At 42.0% G+C, this 21,199-nt stretch overlaps 1 protein-coding gene across 10 annotated transcripts in view; it reads right to left on the bottom strand.

Annotated features, from left to right (window-relative positions):
* The window catches only part of ptprsb (protein tyrosine phosphatase receptor type Sb), a 99,592-nt gene that overhangs the window by 7,663 nt on the left and 70,730 nt on the right, over positions 1–21,199 (bottom strand). For 5 of the 10 annotated variants that reach the window (XM_088085341.1, XM_088085343.1, XM_088085344.1 and 2 more), the window contains 19 exons: positions 17,711–18,028; positions 17,396–17,589; positions 17,227–17,253; positions 15,525–15,642; positions 14,664–15,326; positions 13,807–13,901; positions 11,936–12,189; positions 11,632–11,719; positions 11,183–11,401; positions 10,203–10,360; positions 8,511–8,525; positions 8,171–8,283; positions 6,382–6,479; positions 5,587–5,710; positions 4,958–5,133; positions 4,112–4,231; positions 3,161–3,315; positions 1,747–2,032; positions 262–440 (listed from right to left, as the gene is read on the bottom strand). In XM_088085341.1, coding sequence (XP_087941467.1) covers positions 262–440; positions 1,747–2,032; positions 3,161–3,315; positions 4,112–4,231; positions 4,958–5,133; positions 5,587–5,710; positions 6,382–6,479; positions 8,171–8,283; positions 8,511–8,525; positions 10,203–10,360; positions 11,183–11,401; positions 11,632–11,719; positions 11,936–12,189; positions 13,807–13,901; positions 14,664–15,326; positions 15,525–15,642; positions 17,227–17,253; positions 17,396–17,589; positions 17,711–18,028 — 3,400 coding nt within the window. The remainder of the gene's footprint in view (positions 1–261; positions 441–1,746; positions 2,033–3,160; positions 3,316–4,111; positions 4,232–4,957; positions 5,134–5,586; positions 5,711–6,381; positions 6,480–8,170; positions 8,284–8,510; positions 8,526–10,202; positions 10,361–11,182; positions 11,402–11,631; positions 11,720–11,935; positions 12,190–13,806; positions 13,902–14,663; positions 15,327–15,524; positions 15,643–17,226; positions 17,254–17,395; positions 17,590–17,710; positions 18,029–21,199) is intronic. The other 5 variants (XM_088085346.1, XM_088085348.1, XM_088085349.1 and 2 more) reach the window with 2 other exon arrangements.

Raw genomic sequence — 21,199 nt, 5'->3', positions numbered from 1 at the left:
GCTTCAGGCAAGAAGGGGAACAGTCAAAACATGTGTGTACAACCACTCTGAATGCCTGAATCATCAGAAGCGCTGTGACCGAAGCGAGTGCCGTGCAGCGAGACGAATAGCGGTAACATGTATACAGTAACGACAGATTTGACAGGAGGTGACAGGTGGGAGCACTGTGGTGAAAACCCATCCAATCCATTCACTCAGAAGGACTTCATAGGAGGACAAGGGGATCAGGTCATATTAGCGTTTACGGGGTCGGGAACATACCTATATCCGTCTATGTAACTGGCGTTGATGTAGTCGGAGCCCTCCAAGCCTCTGATTGGCTGGAGGCAGACGCGGGTGGTTTCATAGGGCATGATGTTGACCAGTCGGTTCTTGAATTTGTTGCAAGGCAGGTTGGCTGTGACAAACCGGGATGTGTGGGCTTTGGTGTTAGCCAGTCGCTGTGTGGAGAGAGGAAAAGGGAATATGTGAAGATTAAGGAGAGACACCAAAGGTTAATAAACGGATATCACCATGAAACTTCCCCGGTCGGTTAACTACATGACAAGACAATTATCTTCTGTATTATAAGTTTTCCGAAATTTTATATTTAAATGTGGTTATTAATTGTTATCTTATTACATATGCCCTGATATGCAAAAATTCCCAGAACAGAAATCTGAACACTGGATAAAGCCAGGTTCATTTTTTATTTGTTTAATTTTCTTGAGATATTAAGAATTAAATGTTTTACAGCGGAAATTTCAAATATCACTTTTTAACACTCCATAAATCAGAAAACACTAAACAGCCATGAAAAATATTTTTTTGCCAAGCTTTGACAAATGAAATGTTTTATGAAACAGGTTATGAATGATTTATGAACAAACCCCTCTGTTAAAACCTTCACATAGGGATAACAAGTCTGGTTTAAGTAAGAAGAATTTTCTAGAAAAATCATTTTTTAAAGAAAAATGATAAAGTACTACATTTAAATACAGGAAAGTTTCAATATTTATCTATCTATCTATCTATCTATATGTATGTATATATATATATGTCACATATTTCCCTGGTTTGGATAGAAATCAGACCAATTTGCTCAGGTTTCAACGAGTTAATGTAAGCTGTCAAAAAAAAGTGTGCACTGGGTATCTTCAATTCTGTGACCTAAATGTGTTTAGGTATAATATTTCTCTCTCAACTAGACTGAAAGACGACAGGTTTTGTTGGAAAAATAGCGAAAATTTTCAAAATTAACCGGTGCATTAAAAAGGTGCATATTTTCATCTGCAGTGAGTCCCTTTAAACAATATTATCTAGCAAACCAAAAGTGATTTGGTTTACAAGACTAATTCAGGGTTAATTGCCTGGTTAGCTAATGTTCAAAGCCACTGTATTCTAGTGGCTTTAAAAATTAAAACTAGTGGTTGCAAAACAAATCTGAGTGAATGTGAGATAACAGGATTGGAGAGTAGAAAAAGTGTTCTTTTTTTTGTTTCACAAAAAAATGTTTTTTTACTTTTACATCTTCAAGGCTCTAAATATTATTCAAGAAAATTAACTTTAGAAAAGGAAAATCAATCTCCTGCAGAACTGCTCACCACTCAGACACTCTCATGCAATGTGTAATGATGAATTATGAGTGGATGGCTTTGTTTTAAGAACCAAAACTATCTAAACCACTTTTCTATTCCTCTTTTCAGACAAAATCTCAGAATACGCGAGGCAGAATATTAAATCTAAAATCTTTCCCCTGCCCTCTACCTTGAATTCCAGCTCCATGCCGGTGATGTGCTCCCCAGTCTCCAACTTGGACAGCTTCTGCATGTACGAGTACAAACTCCTGGCGGCCACCTCGGTGTTCCCGCAGGCCACGGCCTCCAGCAAAGCCTCGTGAATGAAGCTGTATTGGTCCTCCGTCTGCACCATGTAGTTCCTCTGTGAGCGCATCAGGGTCACGTGACCATAGATGTCCACTGTGCGCTCATGTCGAATGCGCTCCAGCATGGCATCGATGACAATGAAACAGCCGGTGCGACCAACACCAGCACTGATAGAGGGAGAGGAATAAGTGGGATGTCAGTGGACTAACATTACGGGAAATGGGCTTTTAGCTCTTTTTGCTGCTGTTAGATGAGAAGATTGATAACGCTCTCATGTCTGTCAAATATAAAGCTAAAGCCACCAGCCAGTTAGCTCACCTTAGCTTAGCATACAGACCAGTAACAAAAGATTAAAAAATCTGCCTGCCAGCTCCTATAAAGATCACTTATCAACATGTTTTGTCTTGTTTTCTTTTTTAATCCAGGCAAAAAACATAATGATACTAGAATTACTGCCTCATGGTTGTATCCCAGCTGACATCAGATGTCAAAATGACATTTTGACTCTTACGTCAGACAGACTTTAACTTCTGGTTGAAATGAATATTGTGTTGGCAATATTTTAAATCTCGATTGACATTAGAATTTCATATTGTGTAGACATTAACATGATGACGTTTTGATGTCAATGAACAGCTAAGAAGCCTCTGCCAACCAGTCAAGTTGCAGATGTCGTCCATGTCTGTCCAGACTCAATAATGTATTTAGTGAAGACTCTGGAAGAATTTAATAAAAAGTATTAAGTGTATTTTCTGGCAAAATGTGGATGATTCATGCCAGATATATGTGTGAAATTTAGTCCTAATTAATGGATGGATTCTTGAGTTATGGACAGTAAAGTGTTTCGTAAGGTGAACTTTGACCACCAAATTTTGGACGGACAACCCTACAAACATATTGCGTCCTTCTATGGCTGTCACCAGTATTAAGGCATAAAAACAAGTTATGGTTATCCAGGGACTTTGTACTGGGCTATTTCTTGGCTGCTGACACTTCATGGAGTTGTGTCATCACCATGAGGTTTCCTAGCAACCAATGGAGACTCCAGGAAGTTTAAGCACCTGGTCAAAAAACAGCCTCCCCAAGTGATCCCTGTTAAAACCACAACTTTGGTTTTTGAACTGATAAAACAAACAACTGTCTACAGTCCTTATGCTAAGCTAAATGTGACCTCTCCGTAGCTTCATATTTACAGAACAGTCATAAAAGCGGTTTCAATCTCATCATCTAACTTTTGTCAAGGAATTAAATAACCACAGTCCCCAAAATGACAAGCCTGGCTGTGTGTACTGTACCTGCAGTGAGCGATAATAGGTCCAGCGTCAGGAGGGTTGCAGGCTTTGACCCTGCGGAGGAAGTTAAGGAATGGGGTGGGATACTCTGGCACGCCGTGATCGGGCCAGGCTGTAAACTGGAACTGACGCACCTCTCGCCGTTCACTGCTGCCACTCTGATATCAGGGAGAGGCAAAAAAAAAGGTCATAACTGTCTGTGCATATACACGTGTAACCTTCATCCTTTTGCATGACTGAATTATAAGTATTTAAAGGTAACTGACATATTTGCCAGTTGTTTTACTGCATTACTGACATATTACTAACTATCTTCAATAATTCCAGAAAGGTTCATAGTACAGGAATCCTTGACATATTGTATCTGTTACAGGAAAAACTTCATATCGTCGAAAGAAAACAAATACCCCAAATATTTCTACATTATGCACACTCTACACAAAATACAGGACTAATACTAAGGCTGCTAAATATTTCATGTGCATTTTTCTCCACTGTATGACGGATCTCCTAACTTGGCATTTCACAACACATCAACCAAAATTTTGAGAAGCGCTGCTACACTTGGAAGCTACAGTTGGCCTAGTTTCTGTGTTTGTAAGTAGGCCACGGAGACACGCTAGTCTGGCACTCCTAGATTAGCCCTGTGCTATAAGAAAGTGCTCCGCTTCCAACAGTGATCAAATCTCAGCGCCTGACACAGGGAGGTTGGCCTGGTTTGAACACTCTGTGAAGCCCAGACTAATCTATTCTGCTCCGTGTGTCCACATGCGATACTCGTTCAGTGACGGAGGAAATTCATGATTACTCCAGTTGGTTCCTAACAGTAAACCGGAGAGATCAAAGTGGTTTTCACTGGATATGACAGTAATTTCCACAGGAAAGGGCAGAGCGGTGAGTCAAGGGGTGGATACAGACAGAGAGGCAGCGAGGAAAAAGAGGGGCTTTATTTACCTTATGCAGGGAAAGAGTGCGGACACAAAACGTGGCAAGCTCCATTGTGTCCAGCAGGGTGACCTGGATCATCCCGTACGTCTCTGTGCCGCGACTTGGCCAGTACTGGTCACACTTTATCTATACAGATAAAGGAATATCACCGTTATTACAAAAATTACAGTTTTTCAACGATCTACTCTTAAAGGGATAGTTCAGATTTTTTTAAGTGGGTTGTACTGTAGTATTATACCTATCAATAGTCAATGCATACTACAGTACTACACTATAGTAGATGATGTTCGGTATGTCCTCAGTTTGGAGAAGTGGAGGATGTACCAAAACGGAAGCAAATTAATGTATTACCTGTGGATGAGCAGCAAAAAGATAAAAGCTAAAAACTTTAAACTAAAAACCTATATTTTTAAACAAGCTTTTGTGTAGTGTCTTTCTATCAAAATTTCCTTTTTTTTTTTTTTTTTTTTTTTTTACTGTTTTTAGTCTTTTAATTTAATCTAATTATTTTTGAGATCCATTTTTTAAGATCCATTTTGTTAATTTCATATGTTGTTCTTGTTTTTGTTTCTTCAATCACACTGTAAAGCACTTTGAATTGCATATGATTTCTTATAAATAGAATCTGATTGATTGATTGAAGAGCAGCTGGTCCGTCGCTGCTTTGACCAGTTGGTTAGCTTGTGTTATGATGTGAATCTGAATTAACCCTTTAAAACATCAAGTATCTCATACAACCACCCTTCAAAAATCTGAGCCAGTTTTATCAAATTCTTTCAGCAAAATTCTAATATCATAAAAAATACAAAAGTGAGACATATAAACGGCGTCAGAAGGTGACTGGACTCCTACCCGTGACTTCTCCTCAAGGCGCGTCATCATGACGACAGAGGCAGCTCGCTGCTCCCACACCATCCTCCAAAAGTCCCCGAACGTCTCCGCCAGCGGTCCCTGTGTAGCAATGTAGGCATTCTGCTTCCTGTAGCCATCAATGTAGTTGGCGTTGATGTAGTCGCTCCCCAGGATACCTGAAAATGAGACACTTGTGAGGCTCCCACTAAACTACAATTTGCAAAAGCAACATAATAAATTAACCTGCATGTATGACATCAAACAGCCTAACGAACTGTTTGTTTCTGGCAGCCGCGGCTTCCAACAGAAGGCTGCTGGATGACTAGCGGACGACAACAAACAAACAAGACTCCGTCGGTGTAAATTCATGAGCTGCAGATCAAAATCCATTCTCCCCCTTCTTGTTCTGGAGGAGTGCTGGCTGCACTTGAATGCACTCGCGCTGTTTGTCAGTCTCATGCCATTGCACACAGCCAGTGTTGAGCACAGTTTGCAATTTCAGATTTCATCCATCACGCAGCTCTCCCTCCCCTCTCTGTGTGTTCAACCCCCCCGAACACAAACACAGACCCTCCCATTAGGATGTCTAAACATCTTCTTTAACTTGTTCCCTTCCAGCTAATATTTACCTTCTATGGGGGCCAGGATGACTCTGGTGTGGTCGTACGCTATGACGTTAGCGTAGCGGTTTTTGGGCTTGTTGACCTCCAGGTTTGAATGCTCCCAGGTGAACTGCTGACTAGGGTCGATGGACTGTTGAAGAAGCAGCAAACACACACACGTTAACAGTGCGTGGTGGCATATTTAGTAGTGCTTTTCAGGGTAATGGAAAGAGAGTGCTCTGTAATGTAGACTAGTTGCAGCAACAAATTGCAGCGCTGAATAAATCATGAACATATAATCTGCACGCAGAGATACAAACGTTAAATAAGATTTGCTTTATGAAGCGAAGGCTTAACAGGCTTAACATCTCTAAACAATAAGGATGTTATGTTTGCATTCATATGGAATCATAATGCATTTCTCACTGTTGTTGAAAAGTATTACCTGTGAAAGTCGGTGAATGTAATCATGAATAATTGTATGTAGATGCATGATTTACACATGTTGAAGACCTAAGAGTCCTTCACTAACTCGAGGGTGTCTGAATGTTTAGATACTGTGAGAGCAAGACCCTGATCTAAACTGCAATGATAGACGCAGCTATATGCATGTGAAATGTGCTGAATAAGACTGAATGATTCTTCTGCTACTTTAAGTTGTTGGGGCGTCTTTGTCCATGTTCATGCTGTACCAAGAGCGTCTCAGATCCGATTCACTTTGTCATTAAACTCATATATTCATATATGATTAGCTGTGGCTCATTGAGTTCATTCTATTATTCATCAAAATGAGTGACCAATAGTTTCTTCTACATCACTCACCTCGTATTCCTGTGAGAGTCTCAGGTTGTCGTTTGCTTTCAGCAGCTCTATGTGCTCAGCCAGCTCGCTGATGGGGATGGGAGGATGGCTCATCATACCTGCGTGACAACAAGGGGTCAGAGGTGACGCGAGCTTCAGCTGGATAACCTAAATTACTGCAGGTCAGCATCACTCATATGCAAAGACGTGAAGATAATTATACAATCAGAGAACATCACATATCATTAAGGAGCACACTGAGGCAGAAAATCAATTTTGATCCATGTGCGAGGACAAAGTGAGGCGAGTCTTGTTTGTTTGTAAATTGTTTTTCTCTGATAAATTGCTTTCTCTGTGATCAGAGGAGCAACAACTCAGAAAAAACAAACACAGACAGAAGACTAATTAGGAGGGGTTGTGCGTGCACAAACACACACCCACACGAGAAGAAGCAACCTATGCCTTGTACAGTCATTTCTGTTTGCAGCTGGAGCGAGAAAAGAAGAGCTATAGCGATCCATTGTCCATTTAAAAGGCAAATAGCTACAACAATAAATCAAAGAAACACTGCTTTGTGCACGATAAACACAGTGTATTTAAGTCAGAACGCATCCTTGATGTCTCTTGAATTGGAATGCATGTCGATGTGGGAGCGTTTAAGTCTCACTCTGCAGCCACAGCAATCAAAAACAGGCTCGTATCAGTGGTTATTTTTTCCATCGGACGGGCACTGCACAACCCACAGGTAATCACGAAAAAACGCTCCTGTCACGACCAAAATGACCTCAGATAGCATCAGTCGGTTTAGCTGGAAACAAATTTCATCTTTGCCGAGCATCTCAGAAGGCACAAATCTCAGGAGAGGAGAAGTGGGTGAGGTGGGAGCTTCAGGGTTGCTGCCACATGAGAGTAAAAAATTCATATGATAGAAGAGGAGAGCTGCAGTGCTTTGTTCTGTGTACTTTGCTTCTTACGATGATGAAAAACAACAACTTTCAAACCTTCATATATGGATTAATTTAAAAATAGTATCGTTTGACTTTATATATCCTGGCAGGTTAAGCACTAAACCTTTCTCCATGGTGACACATTTTGCCTCCTTTTCAACAAGGACCCTGTGAGACTTCCATAAACTGCAACCATGAAAATATAGTGAGAACAGTGATTCAGTTCCTCGAGGCCATGTGTTTTTTGGATGCTGTTAATTTAATGGAAGAAGTGAAAGCGAAGCATCATCCGCCCCGGTGCCACAACCAAAGCAGCTGTGTTGTTAGATCTCGCTCTGTAGGGGGTGGGGAGCGGCAAAATCCATGTAGTTACTTCACAGTGGGGTTTTAGTCAGTTATGCTGGCGAGAGCAGAATCAATTCCTTCATAAATGATCACAGTTAACCCACAGCTCACCTTTTGATATCTGATTCTGACCGTTAAAACCCGGCTAAGGAACATTCAGGAGCGATAAGACAGATTCATGTCATTTCTGTCTGTTCTGATGCGCTATCTCCAGCTTGGCATGTGGACTGTGGGCGAGCGGAGATGATCAGATTTTGTCACACCGTTATGACTCAGCCGTGACTAAGCACTGACTGTACTACCTGGGCAGCAGCCATTTTGATCTCGAAACGACTGGAAGCTGCCAGGTTGGTTGTGATGCGGAGGAGTACTTTCACAATCTTGTCTGCATAATCTAACCAAAGTTAAAATTAGTCGCATGAATATTTCATCACCAAATGATGAGCAATCGGAAGTACACTTTAGCATGCAAATACACAGTGTGTGTTTGGGTGCCTGTGTGGGCCCATGCTGCATACCGGGAGTCTGGAAGTTGATGCGTCTCATCTCCACAGGGTCCGTCGGGTGATGGGCCATCATCTCTGCGTTGCTCAGAAGGCTTTTGGTTCCCGGCTCGGAGTCCTTGCGCTTGCTGCTCAAACACCAGTGAGTCAAAAGAGCAATTAGCGCATGCAAACAACCAGGGAGAGAAAACCAGACTGGTGACACATCATTAGCATGGCTCCTTGATTCGAGTAAATAGTGCATTAACAAATATGCCGTTTTACGGATTTGTACAAGTACTCTTTACAGCATCTGCTATCATGTAATTGCTGCGGGTTAAAATGAACAAAGAGCTTGACATTGGTTTAATCTTACCTGTCAGGTTTGCTGCTTCCAGTGAAACAAGAGCAAGGGAAGGAATAATTAGAGGAAGGAAAGGAAGGAAATAGACAGATTGTTAGGGAGGAAAATCAATATTTTGCATTAGTATTCAAAAGCTTGATGACTTGCAGCAGATATCACAGGCCTGGAGTGAGGTCAGACTGTTTCGTAGCCGTCTGAGGGGAGAGCAAACTTTGAAATTGGAACAAATTTGATGGATATCAGGCTGAAAGTTGAGCATTTGTGGGAGGACAGTCAAACATTTAACAATCCCGATACAAAAAATATCAGTGGCAGCTGCTGGCAGAGTGTGAGCACAGAGCGTGATGGACAGAGACTTAATGTATCTTTAAAGAATGAGTCTGGAAATATTCAATACTTTTCTTCTGTCAAAAATCCGCCCAAACAAAACTAACAATGAATCGGTTCTACAGCACTAACAAGAACTGTCTGTGCAGCCAAAGTCTGATATAACTGATCGCGTGGTCCATAGAGCTCCACTGTTGTCCAAAAACTATTAGAAAAACAAAGATAAGCCACATCATCGCATCAGTGTACCTTCAAAACCACAAACCTGTACACCTTAGTTTACTGTGACTGAATACAACATACGTCATACTGGTACCATGAATACTCACTAATAGGACTGCAACTAAAAATATTGTCATTATCAACTTCTCTGTCAATAATTTTACTGATACATTGATTAGTTGTTTGGTGTATAAAATGTCAAAAAAAGTGAAAAATGTCAATCAGTGTTTTACCAAAGCCCGAGATGACGTCCTCAAATGTCTTGTTTTGTCCACAACCCAAAGATATACAGTTTACTGTCACAGAGTAGTTAAGAAACCAGGAAATATTCACATTTAAGAGGCTGGAATCAGAGAATTTAGAATTATTTTTTCTAAAAAACAAAACAAAAACAAATACTCAAACCGATAAATCAATTAACAAATTAGTTACTGATTAATTTTACAGCTGACTAATTCATTAATCACTGCAGCTCTACTTGCTAGAATACCAAAATGTATATTGATCCCTCACTGAAGATAGTATCCAACCAAAACACCATTTACACCATTTGAATGATCACTGAAAACTACAGTGTCCAGCTGCTTTTTTAAACGTGAAAGTATATATTTGTGACCCTTTTTCAATGATTTATATTATCAGTAAGGATCAATTGGGGCTTGTTTCACTCAATCTTATCTACACAACAAAAAAACGGACCACTAACATCTGGCTTTTGTCTTTAGTGGGAAAGGTTACAATCGGCATTTATTCCCGAGAGAAATAACGCAGTAGTCATGGATATTTACTGGCTCCTGTAGTGATTTGCAGTGATGGAAACATGACACCCAGGTGGATGTGTTACTTTTGACCCTGCCACAATGCTTTTCACAAGCCTCCATACTGCCTTCTACCATTTATGAACCCTGTTTTCCAGCGTGTTAACATAAAAATGTGACACACCAGTAAAAATCAGAGGCGTACCAGTCTACTGCAGAGCTGTGTACACTGCTGTGGTCTACTGGCAATGGGAACGTAGTCTATTACTTATTTTTAGCAGGTTTTCTTGCATTTAACAAATCCCACATATTGGTGGAAAAAGGCATCAAAAACTCAAACAGAGTAGTCAAAACCCATTTAGAGGTAGTCTGATAAACTAAAAGCTGTCCCACTCACTTTTTGTAAAGGAGGATAGCGATGACAATACAGATGATAAAGACCACTGCCAGGACGGGTCCAACCACCCAGATCAGACCATCACCTGCATCGAGGGGCTGGGGGTCTGAGTCTGGGGCAATCACGGGGTCTGTGTAGGGGCTCGCCACGTACATTTTCTGTGAACAAACAAACAGCAGACATAAGGGTGTTTTTTTATTTTTTTAAACCTCCACTGACAAAATAACCTTGACACTAAAAAGCAATAAATAAAAAAATTCAACAGACTACCATATGCCCCCCCAAAAAAAGTTGAACTCACAGCTCTGTCACCAAGTCTCAACAAAATGTAACCTGCGAAGAGGTTGTAGTCACTGCAGAGCTGTTGCACTGGATTGCATTAGATTGAAAAGGCATTCCTGTAATTTTGGCCAAGCTGCACATGCCTTTAAACATGTGTGTATGAGATCATATTTGATCTATCTTTGCACTTCAGACAACACATCAAGAATGTAGCTAAACATACTGACATTATATGGGCTTGTATAATTACAATAAACTGAATAAAGTGCCTTTTTATTAAAGGCATTTTATTTAGTGCCTTTCTGAAGCACTTTTGAAGAATGTCCCCTGGGTTAAATGTCCCTAATAAAAAACATGTAATAAAAAGTAAAATCTATCCTAATTCAAGTCGTATATTTACGTCTTTTCCAATTCAAATGCACATATATACGATCCAGTGCAGCACGCAGGGCAATATCTCTTCTACTGCCACAGTAGGTACACTCACTCTTTATTAGCGTTGGTGATGGAAGTACGTGAAGGTTATTGCCTTTTGCTTACAACACTTTGACTGACGTGCATTTTATTGTTTTAGCATTGAGGCCGTATTGATTGCAATGTAAAGTGACAGCCTGCAGCAGGGAAGCACAGGCAGCGGGAAGTGAGGGAGTGGTTATAAACACGCAAAGAAAAGAGAAGTGACATGGCTGCTTTGGTACCCCGGTTGTGGAGTTGAGCTCAGCTAGGATGAAGAAGACGTATTCCTGCCCCGGCTCTAGAGCTCGGTTCTCAAAGCCTCCGTAGTCCAGCTGGTCCCCCAGGGTGAAGAAGGCCGGTAGGGTGGCAGGTGTGAAACGGGCTGTGATGTAAGCCCGCCGCAGGTCCACCTGCTTCTGCTGCCGAGAATCCCTCTGCTTTTGACTGATGTCTTTTAACAGCTGAGAGATGGAGAGAAGAGAAAAAGAGAGAAACAGAGACAGAGGAGACACGGACAGGAAAAATAAGAGACGTTCCAATATCTATGACTAATTTTTAAACACTGGTACTAAATTATAAAAGGTAAGTGTTGCCAGGAGTTCTAAGCAATAGGATTGTGTGTGTTTTTATAGGTCCTTTCCTCCTTCCAGGCACAGACATCAGTTGGTGCCGTCATTGTTGTGGTTCTCACCTCCTCAAGGTCCATTTCATCTGGGCTCTTGAGGTGTCTGATGACACCGCGGGCTCTCCTCAGCGGAACCACAACAACATACACGTTCCTGAGGAAGCAGAAAAACAACATAACACCAGGTGCACTGAGACAACAGCAAACAAACTATTTTCACATTTCCATGCCAACTTGTTGCGGTAAAGACTTTTATCTTTAACATCTTCTCCGTCAGACACTGTTATCATCATGTTCCACACATTTAGATATAATCTGACCTGAGTGCAGCACGTCTATGAAAAGTATGGCGACTATCTAATACTCTTACTTGACAGGAGTGCGAGTCTCCAGCGACGGTAGGATTATGGTGACTGTGGTCTCAGTGTCACGGGTGTGGTCAATCTCAGGGCGGCGGATAGTGATTGGTGGGGAGGTCTTGGCAGAGATGCGGTGCCGAAGACCTCCCATGTTGCCCTCTGGAGCAGTGATCTTAAAGTCATAGCCGGTGTCAGGCTGAAGGTTTGGGATCACTGCCTTTCTCAGACGAGCGTCCACCTCCATCTTCTGCCGATTATACTCCACCTGGAGGAGGGGAAAGCGCAAGTTAGAACAGGATGCCTTTTTATAAACTGTACGCTGATGATATCCTATTGTACTTTAAAGCTAGAGTGCGTAACTTTTGTCTCCCCTCTCTGGCTGTGAGAGTAATTACTTCTGTCTACCAACACCTCTAAAGCTTAATAATTTACATACTGAAACCCAGTTGTTTTATCCACCCAGAATGGATATATTATGTTGTGTTTTACACTTAATTTCTTTCATTTGGAAATCATGCTAATTAGTGAGCTTTAGAGGTTCTGGTTGTCAGATTTTGTTATATCTAGTAAATGTTTATTTTTTCATAGTACTACTCCATGAAATTCTACATAAAGCCAGCATCCCACAAGTGGAATAGTGGGTGCTAAAAGGTTTAAACACTCTCACAACTGAGCATAATTCAGGTCAATCCTGCGTCTGGTCGGGTACCCGCAGGTACTTGTCAGGTGACCCACACAAAAGGTGATTTGCGGTTGGTATTTTTCCTTGTTTTATTTCCAGTTCAAGGTGAATAAAAGAAAATGCAGTTTAGATCGCAGGTGCTAGATGATAAAGATTTTAAAACAAAAAGAAAATATTGATGATTTAATGTCTTAACATCGTAATACTGAGAGATGCACTGCTTAATATTGTGAGACATAATTACATTTGATTTAAAATATGACATCTTATTTTCACTTGTATGAAATGACCCCAAATGGTCACTTTAAAGTGCTGCCTAACTGAATTATTTAAACAATGCATGGTTATTATAGGATTTCCAGTTTAGGGCTGCAGATCTTGTCTCGGCAGGTCGGGTTGCGGAGCTAAGTGGTCATTTGTGCAGGTGGCTACTGCGGGGGTTTGTGGGTTTGGTATTGCCGTGCTTCCTGTTAGAGAGCAGGTCTTGAAAATCAGACCCATGCAGGACTCTGATTCAGATGCATAAACTTGTAATATGAGGTACTATAATCAAAAAGGCTCGACAAATGTTACTTGTAACAAATGTATCATTTCATACATTATTTCAAGAAATGACAGACGAGGCAAATGTCATGACTAGGGCTGTCGAATGATTAGTTATCACAATTAATCACATCTTTTAATCACATGTTTTCATTTCCATTATTTTGTATTACAAAACAGTTATGAAGTCCGTATTGACAGGTAAAGCATTCTTGCCAGAATGTCTTGATTAGGAATCAAATGACAGCAGAAAACTGCATGGGACTTAAAATAAAGTGGGTGTGTCTGTGAGGGGGAGACTCATGGGTACCCACAGAAGCCATTCTCATTCAGTTATCTTGAGGTCAGAGATCAAGGGACCCCTGTGAAATGGTCATGCTATTTTTCCATCACCAACATTTATCCTAACTTTGGAGTGTTTTTTAGCCCCCTTCCTGAGAAGCTGGCCTTGGGTGATTGGTATCACTGGATCATTCTAGCTTTAAAACTCAGCCTGGTTCAGCCTCTTAAAGACAGAAACTTCGGCTGACGATTAACACAATTAAAAAAAAATTAATGCGATGTGTACAGACCTTAACTGCATTGCGATTAACGCCCTAACACTGACATTCCTAGTCATGACAAATATACTGTACATGCACCAGCCTATGGACATACAGTAAAACGATAGGGGTTACTGCTCTCCGGAAACTCCCAGGTCAGAAGAACGCTGGTCTTAGTCGCCAGATTGACAGAAAAATTCCTCGGCACATCTGGTAAGCAAACAAACAAAAAACAGAGTCACTTTTTATGAAGTGTTTCATTCAGATCAGCGTCTCTTCTGCTCTCCTACTGCAAACCTGTAAAGATGGAAGACATGTCAGTCGGATTTGTTACTGGGGGAAGAATACATGATGGTTAGGAGGATGGGCAGGTGATGAGGAGAGTGGATGGCAAGAGTAATAAGTACAAATAACAGACAGAGCAGCTGCAGGAATGTGACATGCCACATTCTCCGAGTGTAAGGTCGTGTTTGTTAGACTCAGAATTCAGCATGTCAGCAGAGGCTTTGGAAAAGGTGGAAGTGGAGGTCTATCAGATAAAAGAAGCTTACCTGCAGATACAGCACCAGACGCCGGCTTTCCCTTGAATTCAGACTGAACACTTACCTGCCGTATTATACACAGTATGTCCAAGCCCTGTATTGACTTTTACCTGAGGGTGTGTGATAAGCAGTGCTCTTGAAGCAAACATCCATTAACATTCAGCCTGCTTCCACTGGTGGTGAAGGGTAGGTGATGAAGGTATAAGTGAGTGAGTGGAGGAGATTGGGGGTAGTAGTCGTGTTCCCCTGGACTTTGCAGTTCTCAGCGTCTCTGAGGTGCACAGGTGAATGGCCGACCTGTAAGAACTGGCCCAGACTTCGTTTAGTTTAGTGGTTTGGAGTGAAATCCACAGTAAAGGGAGCGGAGATGTGAAGCTGAACCAGTGCTTACAAGGTGAAGGGTGTTCCTGCGGCCTGAGGCCAGCCCTACCTGTTTCAAAGGCCAGGGTTCGGCTCACCAGAGGTGGGCTGAAGGGGCCCGGCCCTGCCTTGTTGTGGGCTCTTAGCTGCACTTCGTAGGCTGTGCTGTGATTGAGGCCCAGGATGGTGTAGCTGGACTCGCTCGCTGGTAGCGTGATCAGCCACGGGGGAGCAGTGGGGGCTGGTATGGCTGACGGGCCAGTGTCAGCAGAGGGTTTGGGGCCCGCAGCCTCCCTGTAAGATACTGTGTACTCTGTGATGATACCGTTGCACTCCTCTGGGGCAGGGGGCTGCCAGGAGAACTGGAGGGAGCAGCAGGTGGCATTAACAAATTCGGGTATTTTGGGGTATCCCGAGGGTGGGAACATGGGAACTGTTATCTCCTGCTGCACTACGTCTCCATAGCCTGCTCGGCTCTTAGCGGAGAGGACAAAGACGTAGGAGGAGCCTGGGGAGAGGTCTCTGACAGTGAAGTTTTTCTCCCGACTTGTGAAATCCACTGTGGTGTCTAAGGAGGTATTCTTGAGGCCAAACTGTAGGCGGTAGCCCTGGATTACCACCGGGGCCCCCCGGCTATCAGAGCCTGACTCAGAGCACTCCACCGGAGGAGCCCAGCGCACCACCACAGATGGACCAGATCCTGGACGCACCCAAAGAGACGGCGGGCCGGGAACTGCAAACAACAGTGTAGGCAGCAGAAAATCAATGGTAATGTATATATATAACAACATATATCATGTAAATCTTGTAGAAGAATTAGAATTGATTTGGCAGTTTATTTACTGCTGGCTTGTGCAGCTTACTGTTAGATCAATTCTTGAGTATGTTACTAAATCCAGTGCACTGAACTGTACACTTGGCATATGCTTACCAATCCCTAAGGTCTGCACCAGCTTGGCTTTGCTGTGTGCTCCGTCCCCTTTGGTGGTGTACGCTGCCACTGAGATGGAGTACGTAGTCTCTGCTTTCAGACCTCCTAAAATCATCTCCTGTGGGGGAAACACATGACAGCACCATCAAATACTGCTAACTCATTCCATTAATATAAGACAATTCAGCCATTACTTTTCTTACAGTTATCAGGGTTCCTGCACAATTTCAAGACTCGAATCTACAGAATTTTCAATATATTTTTCATCCCAAATTTTTTCAGGACAAATTTCAAGATGTTTATTATGTAAATAAATGCTTTTGAAATTCTATTATTTACATGTCTGTTACCATTATGTTACCAAGATTGTTGCCAGGTACTGTAGTCAGACAATTATAATATCTGGGTTGGCATCTGAGGTGATATCATTTTTTAGGGCTGTCCCAAATTCCAGTTTGGGCCAGAGATGATTAGTTGTGAGGGGGATTGAAGGGGGTGGGGGGCTGGCGCTAGTTTTCATTCAATGCGCCTAAAATAACATGACGTTTAGCCACTTTGTTAGCATGCAGGTCGCAGAAACATTAGCCATAATAGTTAGAAAATAAGAATACCTTGAGAGACGGCTGAGCTTTGAGAACTTTAAGTTTAAGGTTTATGTTTTCTTTACGTTATCAGGGAATTTGCCAAGTCAAGCCAGTTTGCTTTGGCATTATCTGGCACCCAACCTTTTGGGGGTCATTTTTGTACATTTCGAAACTATTCCAGACACTTTTCTGACATCTAGCAAATCTGTAAGCCGGTCACGGGCAGTCAAAGTGTCTGAGTCATATATCTAGGCCTGTCATTAAGGTTAAAAATCTTTGTCTGAGAACAACTAATAATTAATGTTGATGCATAATGAATTATGTTGGATTACTATTTCTTTATTTATGGGCTATTAGGGATTTTCAGGTAATATATAATATTTGGGTATAGACAAACGGAGCATTTGAATACGGATTGGGACATCAATAACCCATGCAGTGACCAAAGTTTCCAATCCAGTCCTATTATTTTCCCTTAAGATAATAAGTGAATAATATTGTATTTTTGTTCCCCCAAATATTGTTGTCTCTTTTATAAACAGGAACCCAAAATAAGTTAAATCATTTTTAAAAAGCTAAATAATTAAGATTTTAAAGAAACTGTGCAACCTGCTAATGATGATTCTGATGATGAGGTCAGTTTACTTTTGTGATAATTATATCACAAAATCATAAATTCTTAGACAAGCTTCCGCAAATCACAGATGTTGCCACATTTTCTTTCAAACTCATTTGGTCGCAATATCCAGATTTGGTTCAGTTATATGGCACTTGGGGCAGGGATGTTTTTTAATTCTAAATTTTACATTTTAGAAAACAGAACAACAGAAATCATCTGAAAACACAAATATTTTTTCCAAACTCTCTTTCCTTTTGCCCCATACTCATCCAAACCTTAACAATTACTAAAATCCAGTTCCATACTTGTCCATATTGCATAGAAACCCTGAGTCATGCATCAGTAAGAAATTATTAAAAAGTTGCACATCAGAGGCTAAACAAATCAAACTCAAGAGGTTTTCATAGCTGTCTCTGTGTAATCCATTGGATGCATTGTGCTGTAAGTATTAATAGTGAGTTCATTCATAATGAGAGGAGGAGGGGCAGTCTGCACTCACATATTGAGTCGAGTCATCCTCCTCCATCTTCTCCCATAGATGAGACACACCCCGCAGGCAGCCGAGACAGATGAGTCAAAGGACAGAAAGGAGAAGACGGAGGATGTTTAATGATAAAATAAATGAAAATCTTTTCAATCATTTAAAAATAATTTGGTTGTGACGTCACCTGAGCCTCATCCAACAAGAGGTCTTTGATTCGGGGAAGGTTTCGTGATTCTCCGCTCTCTGCACGGCTGAAGTGAACCTGGTAACCGCGGACCTGGCCTTGCCGTAACCGTGGCAACACTGAGCGCCAAGTGACTCGGAGCGCAGAGGAGTTGAGTGGCTGGACGTCCACCTGACGGGGGGCTGCACCGGGAACTGAGCGCCCACACACACACACACAAATGCAGAATTAATTAAGTGACCAGCAGTCTAGCCAGTAAATAATCAACTACACAATCAATACTGTTTAGGTCTGATGTACGGCTCTCACTCTTACCATCCTCATCAGTTCTGCAAATCACAGCCGGGCTGCTGGGTCCCGTCCCCTCTGCAGTGAAGGCTGCCATGGTGAAGTTGTACAGGCTCCATTTCTCCAGCCCTTCTAACAGTGTCTGCCCCTGCTGGGCCGGGATAGGAAGCCCCTTCACCTCCTGGCCCTGCCCTCCGCCTCCTGCCCCAGAAACTCTCTGGTATCTCAGCTCATAACCTGCCAACTCGCCATTCTGACCCTCCATTGGAGGCGGCCTCCAACTTACTCTCAGCGAGGTGGAGCTGGCACTCTCGCAGGACACCCCCTCGGGTGCAGCTGAGGGCTCTGATTAGACAAGGGGCGAGGAGGGCAAATTGGCAAAGAGTTTAGGAGAGACCCAAAAAAATTGGGAAAAAACAAGAAAGGCACGCCAAAGGAGAAGATAAGGATAAAAAAAGGAAACAATAAGAGACGAAGGTAAACTGAACTGAAAGAGATAACACCAGGACAAACATGAGTGAGGCCAAAAAGGGGACCACATAATGTAAAAGCATAATGTTAGAGCCTAATGAAATAAACCAGAGACAGGAGCATCGACCCTGAGTGGACAACTTAATTATACCCAAGGAGAATGGGCATCCAATACCGAGTGATTACATCTTATCCTTCAGCCACAGTGAGTAGCATAAAAAGATCTGGATTTGTGAATGAAAAACAGATAAAGTCTTTCTTCTCTAGCAGCAGGGATGTACAGCACAGTACACAGGAGCACAGACAAATATACACATTTCACAACAGCAGCCCCCGTGGTGGCATAATCCTTGAATCCTCGTGATAATAGAGTGGTCTGAGACTTTCCACTGCTGACTAGGGGAAGGTCTTGGGCTTCACAGAGGGAAGAAAAAACAAAACAGATCTCACACAATGCTGAAAGGATTTAGGAGGCAGGTTAAAAAGTGGAAAAAAAAAAAAGAACAGGGAGCCGCGGGAGAGAAAGGCACTCAGACGGATATTGAAAGTCAGGCTAGAATGATGAATTGCAGACAAGAATTGAATCAGAAGTAGGCTGGGATATTTACTGTAACCAACAAGTACAGGAAACCAAGATTCACACACCTTCATCACCAATGATCTCTGAACTGGAGGTATCACTCACCCTATATAATGTTCCTTAAAGAGCACGCGAGCACACACACACATAGCGTGGCCGAGGCGTCTCTGGCTGAGTGTGTGAGCTTGGGAGTGTATAGCATGTGTGTATGTGTGGGAGTGTAATAGTCATAGCTGACAGGTTCAAGTATCTATCCACTCAGCCGTACAGCCACTGTTCTGTTGGCCTCAGGGGACAATCTAGATGTGCACCAAAGCTTGGCGATAACAAAGCGCACATAACCTCCCTGGGAAATGAATTCTGCTGCATGAAATAGTCTGCTTATCTGGCACCTTCCCTTTCCTGAACCCCCCCCGCTGTCCTCCTCCTCTACCTCCTCTAGTGTACCACTTTGGTCTCTCTTTCTTTTTGGAGGTAAAGAGTGAAAGGAGACCAGCTAAAAGTCTTTAGTCCTCACTTTAAAAAAACACATCTGATTGTGAATAACATGATACTTTGTGTGTGTTGAAAAGTGATTGTAAATACTAAACTTACCGCTGGAGTGATACGGCGCCGTGGACTGCAGGGCTTGCTTATTTCTTGACTACTTAATTGATTCTTTTCCTTGCACCATTTTCTCCATTTATCTCTGCATTTTCCTCTTGTGAGCAGATTGTATTGAATCGATGTGTCAGAGCTAAGTAGTTTACAGGGCTCAACAATAAGGACTGTAGGCAAGTAAAATGCCTCACCAGGCTAGTAAAACTAGCAACTCACCTGCCAAATAAGAATTAAACACATAGTATATTGTACTTTTAGAAGGTACTGCAGCTGGCCTTACAAAGTATATACTGTTGCATGCAGTATGCACATAATTGGGACATACTACTTTTTGATAACACTGCACCGTGAACTTTGACCCTCTTGCTCATATCAACGAAAACCCCATTCGCCAAACTCTACAGAGACCGATATCAACCTAGAGAGCTCTGCTGTTGATATTTAGCAATTTATGTAGTTTAAACCTTTAGTTATACCTGATTAAAAGCTTGTTATATACTAAAATTAGCCTACATATGCATTTCTCTATTATTGTTTTGCTCATTTTTTTGTTGTTATTGGTAATTTTTACGATTATTTTGTTCATTTAAACAATTAATATTCCATTTATTAGAATTTGACTGGTCATTACGCATTTTATTGTGCTGTCATCTGTCTTTGAGGCTTCTGTCAGCTGTCAGTCAGCTGTCATCTGTTTGAGGCTCAGTCGATGTGACGTATCAGCCGCTGCGCAGAGTACTGAGGGTCAGAATAGCCAGAAAAGCATGCTGGTTTGCAAAATCCAACCGGCTGTAGCAGAACATCCTGGTATGTTTGGCATACTGCATCTGGCATACTATCTATTGGGACATTTTTTTCTGGCACACTATATAGTATGGTAGTATGGGTAGTGGAATGCCCAGATAGAGTGTATATAAAGATGGACGACATGACAGCTCCCCAAAAGTGAAGCCAAAACATCTTTATCGCCCCCTGAGAGCTGCAGTATAGGTCATAAACCCCGCCCCCTCCATTTTATATTATGGGATATGGGACAAACTAAAAACTCAAAGTACACGTCAAAAAAATTCTTCCTAAAGATTGTTTGTATAATTTAAGGTAGTTCTTATCATGCTGATGTTCGTTCAAGTGTTGATTTTGCTGATGAGTTTGGTTTTGACTAGTTATTTGATATTATAAAAAGATTGACAGCAATCTGAACTCATTGTTGTGCTTGTGTTCAATGGCACTGCTTCTGATTAGCCGGGCGGGAACTCTATACTGCGGATATCCCTACTGTGTGAACTCTCAAGTAGGTTGCGGCTGGAGCAGCTACATGGCACGCCCACCGGCTACATTACTCACCCACTATCAATCCACGATCAGCTCTGTTTGCTCAGAGGTCCAGAGGCTGAAACGCTGAGGGAAATGCTGAATAGTCTTTGGCTTCCTATGACGCGTTAGGTTAAGGGAGAGGCAGTTAAGGTTAGAATAGACTTAGGGTTATATGCTGTTATTTATAAGGTAAATCACGTCCTCATATATTATGAATAAATTACTTACATAAAGTTGATTATTGCTTCGTTTGGCCTCATATTAAGTCATTACTAGTGGTGCTATAGCGGAGCTCTTGTTTTAGTGGGTTTTTCTTCTACTGGTGGTGTTCGCAGTTAGTAGGGGGTGAGTTGGTTACACTACAAATGCTACATGTCTCAGGACTCTGGCTCCAAATGATGTCACCAGTGCAAGATGGCAGGGGACGTATCTGGGATATTTTGACTTCAGTTTTGTACAGTGGGGAAGAGTGGAGACGCAATGTCCAACTTTATAAACAGTCTATCATTTAACACACTTTTTCTCTTGAGATGATGATGGAAGTAGCTAAG

The sequence above is a fragment of the Plectropomus leopardus genome, chromosome 12 (assembly GCF_026936395.1).
Source record: "Plectropomus leopardus strain MGB_pleo_1.0 chromosome 12, ASM2693639v1, whole genome shotgun sequence".
NCBI lineage: Eukaryota > Metazoa > Chordata > Actinopteri > Perciformes > Serranidae > Plectropomus > Plectropomus leopardus.
This window is presented reverse-complemented; position numbering and strand designations above follow the sequence as displayed.